Source organism: Colletotrichum lupini, chromosome 2 (genome assembly GCF_023278565.1).
Source record: "Colletotrichum lupini chromosome 2, complete sequence".
NCBI lineage: Eukaryota > Fungi > Ascomycota > Sordariomycetes > Glomerellales > Glomerellaceae > Colletotrichum > Colletotrichum lupini.
This window is the reverse complement of record NC_064675.1, coordinates 1,171,154-1,187,795: the sequence shown is the minus strand read 5'-3', so window position 1 is coordinate 1,187,795 and position 16,642 is coordinate 1,171,154. Positions and strand designations below refer to the sequence as shown.

At 35.1% G+C, this 16,642-nt stretch overlaps 3 protein-coding genes across 3 annotated transcripts; all 3 read left to right on the top strand.

The window, feature by feature from the left end:
* Positions 1–1,624: 1,624 nt before the first annotated feature.
* CLUP02_02738 (uncharacterized protein) lies at positions 1,625–3,290 on the top strand (the record flags this gene model as incomplete). Its single annotated transcript, XM_049281767.1, has 2 exons — positions 1,625–1,669; positions 1,737–3,290. The coding sequence occupies 2 exons, from the start codon at positions 1,625–1,627 to the stop codon at positions 3,288–3,290; spliced, it is 1,599 nt and encodes a 532-aa protein (XP_049138910.1).
* A 9,847-nt stretch (positions 3,291–13,137) lies between these two features.
* CLUP02_02737 (endoribonuclease L-psp family protein) lies at positions 13,138–13,548 on the top strand (the record flags this gene model as incomplete). The annotated part of the gene is made up of 1 exon (XM_049281766.1): positions 13,138–13,548. The coding sequence occupies one exon, from the start codon at positions 13,138–13,140 to the stop codon at positions 13,546–13,548; it is 411 nt and encodes a 136-aa protein (XP_049138909.1).
* A 1,181-nt stretch (positions 13,549–14,729) lies between these two features.
* CLUP02_02736 (major facilitator superfamily transporter) lies at positions 14,730–16,470 on the top strand (the record flags this gene model as incomplete). Its single annotated transcript, XM_049281765.1, has 5 exons — positions 14,730–14,883; positions 14,939–14,953; positions 15,020–15,304; positions 15,445–16,270; positions 16,326–16,470. The coding sequence occupies 5 exons, from the start codon at positions 14,730–14,732 to the stop codon at positions 16,468–16,470; spliced, it is 1,425 nt and encodes a 474-aa protein (XP_049138908.1).
* Between the last annotated feature and the right edge of the window lie 172 nt (positions 16,471–16,642).

Below are 16,642 nucleotides of genomic sequence, written 5' to 3'. Positions count from 1 at the left end.
AAGAAAAATCCTAGCCTATTTACTAAAGGAAATAGCTAGTAAGTACTTAGAAAGTACGATTATTAAAGTACTTAAGCTACTATATAGGCTTATAAAATCGGGTACTTATTAATAGGCTACTTACTACGATTTTTATATTAATTAACTATTAATAGTTACCTCTATATACGACCCGTACTTATTAGTTACGGAGTACGAAGGCGACTAATTTAAAATCGTTAGAATATAAACTAATAATATATTAAGCCTATTTAATATTAACTTTATAAAGAAGGAGGATAAGGAGCTTTAAAAAGCGGGCTTCGTAGCGAAGCTAAAAGAGGTCTTTATAATAAATACTCCTCTAGTATTTAACGACGGGATTTTTATAATTAAAAAAGAAACTATTATTTTTTAATAAAAGGGGTAGGGTAAGAGAATTAACTTTATTAATCTAAATATAACTAATATTAAAAAATAGTATAAGGCTAAGCTTGTGTAAGGGGTATATATTATAAGTATTTATTAACTTAAGGCGATTTTTAACCACGTTAGGGTAGTATAAGTTATAGATCTAACTAAATAAAACGTCGAGGTACTTAATAAACGGCTTAAGTAATAATAAACGAATCTCGATCGAGGTCTCGTTTATTACCTAATTAACTTTATAATTAGTAAGCTCTACGTCTTTATTAATAAGTTATTTACGAATAATAACGACCTTACTTCGTAATTAGGGTATGTTATTATCCTAATTAACGAGAGTATAAATAAGAGCGAATTTATTATATATAATAATATAATCTACTACTCGTTAATTGAAAATAAGCGGGTAACGAGAAGTATATTAGTATCGGAGGTTTACGGTATAGTTAATAATATTAACCTCTCTTATACGATTTTAACGACGCTAAGGAAGATTACTAATCGAATTAGCCTTCTACCTATTTTAATAGTTATTTATATTAATTCCTACTCGCTATATAAATACCTCGTTAAATTAGGAACGATAAAGGAAAAAAGGCTTATAATTAATATTATAGCCCTTAGGTAATCGTATAAAAGGTACGAAATACTCGAGATTTATTAAATTAATAATAAAAATAACCTTATAAACGCTTTTATAAAAGTAGTACTAAATAAGGGATGAGAGTAATTTATAAGTAGCGGAAAAGTTATTATATAAATAAAAAAATAGATTATATAAAAAAAATAGAAAAAAGGGGGAAAAGGAGACGATATAGTAAACGGGCCCGAGGTCGAATTATACTTCTAACTATAGTAGTTAAATCGATAAAAGAAAGAGAAAGTTAGTATTAAATTAAAAATCTAATTCGACTACGGTATATAGCCGACTACGTAAGGGCTAATTAGGGGCCCTATTTACGATTATTATAGCTAGCCTAACTTACGGTTAGAACCTCTTTTTTATACCTATTACGTAAATATTTATATAGTTCAATTAATCTCTTCGTTAACTACGGTTCGAACTAACTACCCTGTAATAGGGATACCAACAACTATACAGCACCCTCTTCTGACTTTCATTAATCTCCGTTTCATCTTCCCTTCGCTAGTTGTCTAGCACAGAGCTTGCGCCATTATGCTCCTTTTCCGAGTACCCTTATGGTCGTCCCTGCTAGCAATGGGAAGCGTCCGAATTGTAGCAAAACCTGCGGGTTCATGTCAAGTATGATTACTTTCTCTTATCGTAAGGCCTCTGTTACTTATTCTGACCTTCGATTTTCCACTTTCAGGACGTTCCTACCCCTATTTCGTATCCCAAAGCTCCAGTACTTGAGAATTCCCAGAATTTTACAAGTGTCCCATTCACCGGCGAAGCAGCTGAATGCAAGCCATTATCGGCCCCTTTCATCTGGCTTCCGGAAGCGTCATCGCTGCATAGCGATGGCGGCAATTCCGGCAGTCAGGACTTTCCCGGACCGCGCGGTGTAAAGACACGTACCAGCGCAAAAGCCCAGCCTGCCTTCGTCTTCCTCTGGGGCCAAGACAATCAACTGACGTCGGGCTACATCAATACAACCACCTTGAAGTACGGACTGGTGGCACTGGATCCGGATTCGATGGACGTACTTGCGGCGTGGTATCCAGAAGATGACAACCAAGCGCTGAACATCCCATACATGGAGTACATTGTCAAAACGAACGACGTTCTAGTCAGTTCGGCCCAGGGCATGATCTGGGTCGTGCATCGTGATACTTGCCAGGGACGCCCTTACTTTAAAACCACGCGTACCGTTGATCTGCGCCCTCAACTGCAAGAAGGTGATCAGTTGCTCAACGCCATGTTTGACATCGAGAAGAATATCTGGTTCACTACTGGTGCAGTGCAGCTCGACACCAGCGCCAACGGTACGCTGGCCAACTCAACCACATATGGCTACATCACGCCTAGCAACAAAATACACAAGGCTCGGCTTGATGGCGAAACGGTCGAGAATGGAATAGCTGTGGCAGGCACCGACGTTTACATGGTCACAAGCCCGTCTGGCAAATTCAATACACCTAATGCGCCGGGCTACATGTATTCGCTGACGACTAAAAGCGGCTCTGAAGGTGGGATTAGCACACGTTGGCGAGTTCCCTATTCCGCAGGTGAGCGAACCGAACTTGACCCCAACACGGCTATTTCGGCGCGCGGCTCCGGTGCAACGCCTGCGTTGATTGCCGATAAGTATGTGGCCATCACCGACAACGATACTCCTCGCCTGCATCTCAATGTGTACCATCAAGCGCCACAGGCGGAGAGTAGCGCTCAGCTCTTGTGTCAGGTGCCGTTGTTTATGGACAATAAGGCCTCAGTGCAGAACAGCGTGCTAGCTCATTATGATACCCAGCAAAAACAGTCCGGAATCATGATACTCAACTCGTACGGCGGGCCAGCATTTTTCACCGGCCAGAACGGACAGGACATGAATGGCAAGTTCAACAACATGAGAGGTATGGCCGGCGGAATTACGCGCGTCGATGTCGACGAGCACGGCAACTGTTCGGTGCGCTGGACCAAAGATACCAAGTCCAAGGGCGTGTCTGTGCTCTCCACCAACAACGGGCTAGTCTACCACTATGTCCAGGACGACCAGCGTGCTATGACGGATGACGAGTACGTGTGGTATCTCATGGGCCGCTCCTGGGTTACGGGCGAAGAAAAGTTCAAGGTGCGCGCTGGCAGCGGTGGCGCTTTCAACGACAATTGGAACAGCGGCGCCTTGGGCCCCTGTGGAACCTTTTATCAGTCCGTTTCCGGAGGCATCGTGGCTTTCAAAGACGGAGGTGATAGTATTTGTTAGGCTAGGCTTGGGTGAACTCGAATATTCTAGATGCATTCTGAATAAGGTTCTGTGCTGATTACGGCGATGGAGTGACCATAGATCGGCCACAGGATAGTCAGGCGATGGTGGATTTGCTGTGAAGCCAAATATAAAATCCATTCAGACGGTCTTTGAAGTAGCTAGGTAGCTTAATGTTCTAACGCGCTCGAATACCATAAATCATACACCTGTATCCTGTGACACTTACACCTAATGCACCTTGTATTACCATTGAGATCATCCTAATTTATCTCCTTCTCCTATTAAAAAAGGAAAAGAAATACCCGGACTTTATAACATCATATGAGCGAGCGTATGATCAATGCCTTGTATCTTAAAAATATATCATAAGTTATAGTACGTAGCAATGGGTATACGGAGTATAATAAAAGTAGCTTAACTATTAAAGTAAAAATAGATAAAAGGAAAAGGTCTATATATATAATATCTAAAATAGATACGTGATTTAGTACGTAACGGGTATTTTATAAAATACGATTACTATCCCTATTACGTAATATACCCCCTAATTACTATTACTAAGGAGTTATTATACTTAAAATAGAATTTCTAAATACCCTTATAAAAGCCTAATTTAATTAAATATAAATAAAAGAAAAATAAGTATAAGGGATACGTATTTTTTAAACCGCGTTTATTATAAATATATCCCTTTATTTAAAGTAAATAGAATCCTAACTTAAAATAGTGCGTATTTTATTATTTTTAATATATAAATTATTAAGGGCGAGGCTACTTAGCTACTTTACGTATATCTAAATTCTCGTAGTATTACTTAATTATTATCTTTTTTCTTTTTTTTAACTTTTTATAATTATTATAAATACCCCTATTTACTATACGCGCGCGCCTATATTATTAAATCGTTTATTAATTTTATTTTAAATATAAATATTTAATATGTTTAAAAATAATAATAAGTTTTATATAATTTTTATAATACTTTTTATATATATATTATATAGTTTATTAAGAGTTTAGATAAGTAATAATATTAAGGAGCCCCTCTAAGTTATTACTCCCCTTTATAACTTTTTATTTACTTATTAAAGCCCGGCTACTAAGCTCTCTCTCTTTAGCTAAGAGGATATTAAGGTTATTAATTAAAATACTAAGGACTTTATTAAGTTTAAAGCTCTCTTTAATAACTATAATAAGAATAATAATAAAGTAAATAATAATAATAAGAGCTTTAACGGGCTTTTATTTATCCCCCCCTTAGAGTTTAAAAATAAAAATAAAATTAATTTAAATAATAAGCTCTTTAAAAAGGGTATATTATATACTTATTATTTTAAGAATTATTTAATATTATTTTAAGGTTTAAAAAATATAAGGCTAGCTCTTTTTAAAAAAGTAATAAAAAGTAAAAAAGAACGCTAAGAGGTTAAAATACCCCCCGCGGTAAGTATAGTTCTTTTTATTATTCTAAGCTTATTTAATATATACTTAGTCCTTAAGAAGCTTAAGGGAGAGGCTCTTAAAGAACGGGAGATTTAGTACTTACCCTATTTTAAAATAGCCTTTTAATATACCGACCCTAAGGATAGTAGTTATTATTTTATAAAAAATAATAACTAATATACGCGCTATTTTAATAACTATTTAACTAAAAAATATATTAATATACTAGTTGTTTTATAACTAATAGCCTAGGCCTTTACTAAGGTTATTATAAATAATACTCCCTTTTTTATAAATATATTATCCTTTTTTATTATTAAAAAGCGTACTTTTAACTATAGTTTTAATAAGATATTACTAAGCTCCGTAGTATTATTTACTAAATATATAATAATTAGAGAATATATAAGAACTATATCGGCTTTTATATAAAGGACTTTTTTAATATATACCCCCGGTCCTTTTTTATACTTATTATAATTATTTATAACTAACTTCTTATTATACTACCCGCTTTTATACCCTAAGTTATTAACTTAATAATTATTCTAGCTCTTATGCCCCCTACTACCCCTATTACTCTTAGTTTTATAAACTTTAAAATATATAAAACGTATTTTTTAGCGCGTATACTAACCCTCCTTTTTAATAATACTATACTCTTAATAATTACGTATTTTATAAACTAAGAGTTTAAATAATAAGTATAAGCTTAGGTCTTATTTTTATATATATATACTTTATAAAATAAAGTTATTTTAAGAGTTTAAGCCTTTAGGCTATAAGAGGTTTTTATTTTATTTATTTTAAGCCTCCGGGCCGCACTTTAAGTTCTATTTATTATTTATTTTTAAGTATTAAGTTTTTCTAAGCATAGCCTAAATTAATTATTTTTAATTATTTTAGCTATTTATAATAGCTTTTTATATATTATAAAAGTTAAGAAATATATAAAAATATTCGAACTTAGCTCGTAAAAGGTTTTTAATAAGTCTATTTATTAATATACTTTTTATTAATATATAAGTAACTTTAAAACTATTTTTAGCGTACTCTTATTTTAATTATATATTTTATATATTAATATAATAAAGTTAAGTAGCTATTTTTTCTTTTTCCTTTATAACGAGTCGAATCGTTTACTAATTATTATAGTTAACTAACTATATTTTTCTTAAGTTAAGGGTAATGTTTTTAAAAAGGCGCTTTAAAGCTATAATCTCTTTTATAGTTTCTTTAAAGTAAAAAATCTTAGTTTTAATAATTAACGTTATAACCGTTACTTAGTATACTAATTTTTATTAAATTAGGCTACTAAAAAAAAACATTATATATTTCTAAAATAATTGTTATATTACCTCGTTATTTATAAAACTAATATTTCCAATTAAAAATAATAATTACGTACTTAGTATATTACTATAATAAAACGTAAAATCTTTCGTTATATAAAAATATTAAATATAATAATTAATTACTTTAATATAAGTTGCGCTTAGGTTGGTTAAGAACTATAATAATTATAAATAAGTAAAGGCGACGTCTAGTTTAATTAAAATAACTATATAAAGTATACTCTCGACCTTCTCTTAGTAACTCTTTATTTCCTCTTTTATTACTTACCCCTCGTTTAGTTTAAACTCTTTTTAAAAAAGAGAGGTAACTAAATATAATAAATCTATAAGGTTAAAGCGCTTAGTAACTTACTTAATATATACGTTATAAATAAAATAAACTTTATAAATAGTACGGTTTTATAAAATCCGTACTTTAAGAAAGTAATTAATTAGTCTATTCTCTTTAAAGTTAATATATTTTTTTATATTATTAACGATCCCCTAAGCCGCCTTTTAGTTATTTTAATAATATAAAATAATAAAATTATTAATATAGAATATTAATATTATTTTTTTATTTATAGTTTAGTAAATATAAATCTCCTCGTAGCTATATATTATATTTATATTATAAAATATAAAAACAAAAGTTTAGAACTAAAGAATTAGTAAGTCTCGGAGGCTATATAAAGCGCGTTAGAGCTTATTTATTTTATTAATAACTTTATATCCCTCTAGGAGTTTAATAATTACTAACTTATTACTCTTAAGAGGCGCGTTAAGGAATATATTAATAATATTATATTAGTTTACCTTAAAGTCGAATTAAGTAGCTATTATTATTATAAGTTTAAAAGCCTTTATAATAAGTATCGAAGCGTATATATTTTATAAGGGGTTAAGTAGTTATATATCCCCCCTTATATATATATATATTTTCACCTCGCTAACCTCGTTATTAATATTATATTTATAAATATATACTTACTTTAATAAAAATAGGATCCCTTATTTAAAATTACGGTCGATCTCTTCTTATATACTAATATCCCTTAGCTTTTTTATTTTTATATTTATAGTATCCCTAAGTAGTTTTTATAATTATAATAAGAGATATTTAATATTACTAAACTTTTTTAATAAGCTTTAAAAGTTAACTTTAATAAGTCGTAGTTTTTAAACTCCTCTAGAGCGCTCTAAATAGGTCCTATAAATTACTCTTTTTATTACTTAATAAAGTATTATATATCCTATATTACTTTCCTCTATAGCTTTTTATTAATTAGGTATAAAAATAATAAAAAAAGTAGTCTTAGAGATAGTTATAATAATTACTATTTCTTATATTTAAATATAAAAGCGTTATAAAAATATTATTATTAAAGTATTATAGAGGTCTATAGGCCTAGTTTAAATATTTAAAACTTAATAAAGCTTTATTTAGTACTTAATAAGGCGGTTTTTATAAGCTCTGTTCTTATATAATAATAGAGGTTTATTATAAGGGTTCTTTACTAATATCGACTTTAGTATTAAGATTTATTTTTTTATAATTAGTACCTCGTTTACTACGTATTTTAGCGTTTTACTAAAAGCTATTAAGAATTAAAAGCTTAAGAACTTTTATAGTATATATAAATACTTATAGAGAGGATTATAAACTACGTAGAGCCGTTTATAACCCGGTTATTATATTCCCTTTTTTATTCTTATCCCTAAGCTTATATAAGGGGGTTATCTTAGGGATTAATAATAATAATAAAACTATATTAGCTTCTTTAGCCTTATTTACTATACTTTAAAATACGTTTATTAATTACTTAGCGTCCTAAATAGTTAAAAATCCAATAATCATACTATTCTTAATTATAAAGTTATTTTAAGTACTAATATTTCTAAAGTCTAAATCTACTTCCCTAAGTATTTAAACTAACTTATTATTAATATTAAAGAGTTCTTATATCTCTTAGATTACTAAATTTACTTACTTATTTATAATAGCTTATTCCTCGTATATAGGATTATAAAAAACTTCTTTATTAAACTTAATATTTTTTATAATAAATATTTACTTAAGCGCGGGTATTTAGACCTTATATAAGTTATATATTTTTAATATATATTTAACTAAGTATTTTATATACCTATAGGGAAGTACTTTAAACTCCTTTTAATATATACCCCTCTTATAATCCTTATAAAAAGGGTATACTTAATAACTATATATATAGAGGCTACTAAAATACGGGGTAATTAGTTTAAAATCCCGTACTTAATAACCTATTTATTACTAATATTAATACCGCTTTTACTAGTTAATTTCTATTATAATAAGTAAATCTCCTTTATTAGCCTCTTATAAAGTAATATTATAAATAAAAATTACTACTAGTACTATTTCGTTCTATAAATTCGTAAAGAGGTTTATAAAAAAGCGCATCTTATAAGCTTTAGTAATTATAAATTAACCTACTTTTTTAGCGTTACTTATAAGTTCCTTTATATATAAAAATAGAAGTTCTATTTCGATTCCTAGCTTATTATATTACGTTTTATATACGTATTTAACGTTTAGAGTTAAAAAAGCGGTCTTATTATTATTTTTAAAAAAGTAAATTAAAGTCCCTTTTTAATAACGAATCGCTACCTCGAGGCTCTATAGTATAAAAAGTACTTCTTCCTCTATTTTAGTCCTTAAAAAGAACCCCCTAAGCTACTTATTATATTTATTAAAAGCTATAAATATATATTATCGTTTATTAAAAAATAGTTTAAAGTAGAAAAGATCTTAGTATATATAGTACTATAGCTATAAAGCTCTTTTTAAGGGTAATCCTTTTAAAACTATTATTTTAGCTTTAGATAATATATATATTTTATACTTAATTTATAATAAAGGTTTAATATATATACCTCGAGTTTTATTTAGTAATTAATAAAAAGTATTAGGTCCGAAATAACCTATTTTAAAATACTAAAGGAGCGCGCTATTAAACTTCTTATAAGTATATTAATATAAGTAATATAATTTTTTATAGTTAATTAATAATATAATACTAACTAGGTTCTATAAAATACGCTTAAGGTTTATAAAAAAAGGATAGGATTAAAAGAGCTTATATTTAAAAAAGACTAGATTATTTTTTTAAATAAGCTACTTTTTAATAATACTTTTATAAAGCGTTCCTTATTATAAAGTATAATCTAGACTATAGTACTAAAGTACGCTTCTATTTAGTAAAGTCTTTAAGATTATATTAATATAAAATCCCTTAATATAAGTAACGTTCTAGAGCTTTAAATCGTAAGTTCCCTTTTTTTTAGGTCTATTTAAGACGCCCTTTATAATATAAATACTGCGTATAATAATAAGTAATATAATAATTCTTAATTTAACGTAGTCTTTATTATTTAATAATACGCAACTCTCGGGTTTAAATAAGCTCTTATCGTTAATTAAATATATTATTTTATAACTATTTATTATTATACTTTAAAAAAGGGAGTAAGTATTACTTATAGGGGTACTAAAAATTACGTTTATTTCTAAGTCCTAACTCTTTATAAATATAGTAATTATATAGCCCTCGTTTTAGTTTATTAATAAGCTCGTTATAAGTTAATTAGAATATCTTTTTAAAAACCTAGGTTTTTTAAGGGTTCTATCGTTCCTTAACTAACTAGCTTTCTTAAGCTTATTATAAAATAATTTTTACTTACTTAATTTAATAATAATAAGGACTTCTTTTATATAGCTCCTTAGTATTTATATTAATAACTTATTAGTATTTCGGCCTATAAGTACTTATTTTAATTTTTAATATACTATAGGGTACTATAAGTATATATAATTATAAAAATATATAACGTTACTCTTATTATTTATATTATTAATTAAGTTAGAGCGTTTAGTAAAAGTAAAATAAACCCCTTTTTAATCTAAAAGTCGTTTAGTATATACGTCTTAAGTTACTAAACTAAATGTATATATAATCTCCTTAAGGGTCCTTATATACGTTCTAAAGGCTATTAATTTACTAAAGGTCTTATATATACGTTAGCCCTATATAGGGTTAAGTCTAAACTTAACTATAATTAAAAAGTTAAATATAATAATTTCTTTACTAATTTTTAAAATATTATACGTTTTAGCTCGGAAATAAATAAACTATTACTCTTTATATTAATATTAAGGGTTAATTTTAATCCTCGCTTTATTAAGGGCTTATTAATACTCCTCTCGAACCGCATTCCTTATTATTAATTCGGGGAGCGTAAATTCCTATTTTAGATATTTAATAATTCGTTATATACTAAACTTAATACCGTTCTTAATAGCTTTTTAAAATACGTATTTATATAATATAATATTAACTAATTTTACTAATTACTAAGCGAGGACTTTAATATATATATTAATAATATTACGTTTATAAACTATAAGTTACTTATATTTAATATCGAGCTCCTATTATTTTTAAATATTCTTAAGTATATAGATCTTTTTTATAAGTATAATATAAAGATAAATTTATTTATATAAAATAAGTAATATAGCTAGTTTTATAAAAAAAAACCCGGCTTAGTTTTATAAATTACTTATATTTAAAAAAGTTAAAAAGTTCGTATCAAGAGTTATATTTAGAAGTTATTAATAAAGGATTTCTTAGTTTTTTTAATTATTTTTAAACGCTTTATAACGGGCTTAATAAGCTCGTAGTTCTTTTTTATTATGGGTTATAACTAATCATTTAAATTCTAAGGGCGAAATAAGTATTATAGAGGGGTTAAAGAATACGTTAGAATTTAGAGCGTTTAGGTTAACGTATTTTTAAACCCTAACGCCCTTATTTATAATATAAAGTACGTTAAACTATTTAATTTAATTATTATAATTAGTTAATTTAGCTTAGGCTAAAGTAAGTATAAATAAGTTAATTATTTTAAAAAAATTATAAAAATCGTATTAATAAGTGCGTTATTATAATATAAGGTCTTAACTAAGAGCTAGGCTTATAATTATTATAAGTTATAATACGTAATAATAAGTATATAGAGTATAATAAAAGTAGCTTAATTATTAAAGTAAAAAAAAAAAAAAAAAAAGGTCTATATATATAATATCTAAGATAAACACGTGATTTAGCACGTGACGGGCACTTCATAAGGTGCGATTACTATCCCTGTTACGTGATAAGATACGTCAAGAACAGCACATTTTCGATTTTTCAGAACAACGTTCTGATACACGGGCTCGATTTCGTCACAAATTCCGCACTGCATGCGTTGTTAGCAATACACCCGTGCGAAGTCCGGAATGTCATTCCCCTTTTCACAACGAGCAGACGGTTCGCCTTTCAAGAATCATAGATGGACAGATCGAGAGGGGGGTCTTCACAGTCATTCAAGCGATTCAGCCCACTCTAGAAAGGCTGTTAGCGACGTACCTTAACGACTGGCACATCTCGGACTTCCTTTGACACTCTCATCGCCTAACTTACCACTTACTCGCTGAATTTCTTGAGTAGCGCAGCCCGTTGATGTTGTTCAAGAACTTGAGGTTTGCGCTACTGCAATCTCCTTCTACTCCAGACTTTCGAGATTTAATGTCCCGACAGACCAGCAGTCTATTGATTCTGATTCGGACTCAACTCGAACTTTTCAACGCAGCCGCATTATTCTTATTTGTAGCCTTGTCGTCGACGGCTTCTTGTGAGGCTTCTCTATTGCATCACAATCAGATGGCTTGCAACGCGCATTCAAGCGCTCGTTAAGCTCTCTGCTCTCTCATGAATTCGTGGTCGAAGGAGATCAATCTCGAGAGCTCTATCATACTGGCGGTGTAGTTACTCTCTTCGATGTCTTGGCCTACGATTATAATGACGAAGCCGGCAAGTGCGCTTCTAAAACTGAGTTGATATTGAGCAAACACCCGCCCGATGTTCATTTCATTCTACTGTCTTGTATTTATTACGCATGAGAATTGAAAAGATGCATTCACGCTTGGGATACCTTCAGAGATTCTCATCTCGGACATGCTCGACTCATGCGAGTAAAAGGTATTGGAGATCGACTGCAAGCTCATGGGTACTGCACGCCCTTTTGTGGGCATTTGAATCTGCCGTGTTCCTCAGCAAGTGGCTTGAAAAGTTTACTACCACTGTATCTTCTCTGAAAGAAGGTGAGTCCCGACTCGTTGATGAGAGCATTGCTTGGTCTTGCGTGGCCCTTTTCACTGACCGACGGTTAAGATGCAGCATACCAACGTTCAGTCAAATTACTCGGCACGGCCACATCAACATTTGCTAGACGCCGACGAGTTGCCACTTGACCGCGACGCAGGAACATTGTCGTGGTCGACTTTGAAATTCTAGGGGATTGAGACAAAGGCATTCGCAACACGTTTGGGGAAAACTCTTGACATCTTGGCTGAGTTTCAGAGCGAGTCTCTAGTAACTCCACATTAGACCATATCACACTCTGCATCTCGCGAACGAACAGCCGACTAGGCATTGACACCAGAGGGACCCATTCATTCCGTCAAAGACCAAAAATCGCCAAGGTACAGCTGATGTCAGGTTGCAACAGCATATCACGATGGTACGCGGACTCCCCACAAACACTGCTGGAAACAAAGCCCCGACCCACTTTGTCGGTGACTTCTCCAAGTCGGTGACCCCTTCTCCAAACATCCGATGATTGAGGATGATGCTGGGGCTTCAGCAATGAGCCTACATAACGACGACGCTGCATCATTTAGAGCATGTTTTACAATGCTTAATCTTCCTCTGCATGAGAATTCATTTGCTTTGCCGCATACTACCTAAGTACACATCACCTGAAAACGCCCCAAGAACCCGACAGATTTGACCTCGGCGACCCACATCTCTGCTCTCAGTCAACAGTAGGAGCAAATCCTTCAGTGTAATTCCTGAGCGTATGCAAGTTTCTAAGATATTCTATTACACATAAATCGCAAGATTTCAATGTATTTATGGATTGGTTTTCCCAGAGCTAGATACTGATTATGATTCTCACAGAATCCCCACCACACAGCTAGAAACATGTCTTCAATCAAGTTCAACACCCCTCCTGGCGCTGGAAAGATTTATGGCGAGGCCTGCCACTACTCACAGTCCGTGGACCTCGGCAACGGCATCGTGAAGTGCGCTGGACAAGGTGGCTGGGATCCGGAGACGGGCGCGCTCGACGCGAACGACACCAAAAGACAGGTTGAGCTGGCGATCGAGAACGTCGACATTGTCCTCAAGGCAGCAGGCCTCCGAGGATGGGAAGACGTCTACTCACTGAGGTCATATTCATGCGATATCCGGACCTCTTTCGACTTTATCGTCCAGGGTTTGAAGGCACGGATTCCCGATCATCGACCTATCTGGACAGCAATTGCTGTGTCTCATCTGGCCCTTCCGGGAATGTTGATTGAGCTGGAGGTCGAGGCAAAACGTCAGGCTTAGTTAGGTAACATGTGTTCTGTATGTAGCGCAGTAGAAGTCAGCTTAATATATAAAGATGAAGACCCCCGTTTCCACGTCTCGATATCACGACCCTTTCCGAGTTTCAACATCCATCAGTCAAGCCGGCCCGTACCAGTGAAGCGGGGATGTGAACTCGGCCGAGATCTCCACTTCATTGCAGGTGACATGCTCCAACTTTGATTTTTGGTTGTGTTGCTGTCTCAAATAGAAGCCATTAACCAATAGCCTTGAAAGACGGAAGGCTTTGGCGATGAAACTCAGGTTATGCACTCACACATGTAAAGCATGCTGTTCTCTCAAGGTGTTGAAGGCAATTTCCGAACTCACTTTTCAGAAAGACATCTCTTTTCGCAAGGAAATCTAGCTATCTAGAAATGAGGAGACGACTATGTTGGCTGTACTTGGCGCGCAAGGTATGGGCATTTATCATGAGGTAAGGTAAGACCAATGGCTTGATTACGCGGGCTGTGGCATCTAACACCATCAAGGCCATTAAGCACGTCATTACTGGCTTGCCGGTCAACGGCGCAGACAAGGGAAAATTACAGCGGGATACTCCGCAATTGCCACTTGGGAATCCTTCGAAAGATTCAGCTGCCGGCTTAATCCTCACCCTAGAGTACCTTAAGTTGGAATCAGCACACTCAATCATCCATACGACGTTGGGCCGACTCGAGCTAAGGTCATCGAGTTTGGACGCACCACACCGTCCTGCCAGCCACGCGCCCCACGCGCTTCTCATTCTTTGAGTAGAACCCCCGCGCCGTGCTCAGCATGTCGGCCAACTCCCGGCAGGGTCTTTTCATATGCAACCCCTCCAAGCACGAGGTCCCCTAGCAAAAGACTTCATTCTGGCGATTTCGGGTGCTCCCCGACTTCCGGGGATGCTCGGCGGGAGAGAATCTACCCACAAATCTGGGTATGGTTGACGGGCGGTTCGCATGGCACAAGTCCGAGATGTTCTGGCGCAATCGATAGTGATGTTGGATTTTCCCCAGCAGGGGGTGTCCTCGGTCGGCAGCGTTCAGCTAATATCTATGGACCAGACCCGGTGACTTGGGTGACCTTGGAATGAGATTTCAGTTTTCAACCTGGTTCCTTCCGCCTTTTAGAATCAATTTGACGACACTTGAAAGTGTGTTCATAGGTTTCTGGCAACCATGGCGACAGCAGACAATACTGTCCCCAGGAAGAAGTGGTGGAAGATCCAGTGGTACTCGGACGATGACACCCCCGAAGAGCGCAAGTTCATCATCAAACTCGATCTCATTGTCGTGCCCTACGCAGTTCTAGCGTACTGGGTCAAGTATATCGGTATGGCCATTTGCTCTCCATTCATTGGCTGTCGGTCTGCTAACAAGTAACACAGACCAAGCAAACTTGAGTATGTTCACGACCGTTGATAGCCTCTGCCTCTTCTATCTGGCAACGTCATGCTAATTCAAAACAGACAATGCCTACGTCGGAGGAATGAAAGAGGAGCTTGGCTTCAAAGGCAATGAGCTCGTCGAACTCCAGACAATGTATACAGTCGGCGCAGTTGTTGGCATGGTGCCCTTCATGTTCTTGTTCACTTACATCCCCATGTACTGGACCATCCCCGCGATGGATATCCTTTGGGGACTTTTCACCCTGCTGCAATACCGAGCACACTCATTCGGGGAGCTGGCGGCGTACCGATTCATGGTGGGCTTCTTCGAAGCAGCCTTCTTCCCCGCTATGCACTACGTATTCGGTAGGAGATGTCACCGGCCTCTTTTGACTGGAGAAGTAGAATGCTGACCCCAACATAAGGCTCTTGGTATCGCGGGCACGAAATTGCACGGCGAGGAGGTATCTTTTACACGGGACTCAATCTCGGAACCCTAACCGCAGGCCTCATCGCAGCTGGAGCATCACACCGTCTTGAAGGTGTCAACGGGATGGCAGGCTGGCGTTGGATGTACATCATCTGCGCGATCATCACTATCCCTGTCGGCATTCTCGGATACTTTCTCCTCCCGGGCACTGTAGAACAACCGAACCGCTGGATCCTCAATGAGCACGACATCAAGATTGCAAAATCTCGCCTGGAACGCGGCGGGCACGTCACCCGCGGCAAGTTTAAGCTCGGACACCTCAAACAGATCTTCCTCAGCCCGCAATTCTGGACCGTTGTGCTTGTCGATGTGCTGTTTTGGAACGCCGGTATCCATAAGAGCACAGGCAGCTTCCTTCTTTGGATCAAGAGCTTGGGCCGCTACAGTCCGGCGCAGGTCAATGAGATGGGAACCATTGCGCCAGCCTTGGGGATCCTATACAACATCGTGGCCTGCTTCCTGTCTGACTTGGTACTCGGACCTGCATGGGCTATCACCTTTTCCTCATTATGGAATGCCACGGGCTTGATCATGCTTGTCGTCTGGGACGTGCCCGAGGGTGCCAAGTGGTTCGCCTTCTCGACGATGTACTGGTCCAACGCACTGTCCAGTGTCCTGCACGGCTGGGTCAACACCATCCTCAGAGACTCTCCGGAACAGCGGTCATTCACCCTTGTCATGATCACCATCATTGCCCAGTCGTCGACAGCCTGGACACCGTTGCTAACATTCCCGACTGTTGAGTCTCCAAGCTATCCCAAGGGATTCTCTTTCTGTCTGGGGTGTGCTGTTGCGCTCATTGTTGCGACGCACGTTCTCGATGTTTATATCAAACGCAAAGAGTAGGTCTTGCCTTACAACCTCAGGAGAATAGATATTCTAACATGTGCGTTACAGAAAAGCGAAGCATGCGCAGCTTGAAAGCGGCAGCAGGCACGATGGTAGCTACGTTGATGCCCCTACTGACTCTACCGGGAAGACTACGACCGCCGAAGTGACGGCAGTAGTCAATACTTCAGAAGAGTCCATAGCAAGACACTGATTGGACATACCATTGATGTTTTGGTGGGAGCTATATTATTCGTCCGTACAATGATAACATAAGGGCATACATGTAGACTTCAAGTACTGGTACTTTGTCACTGAACTGGGACTGTGCGACGTAGCTGGTCCCGCTTTTAACAAGGAGTAGATGTTATTATCTACCCAAACCA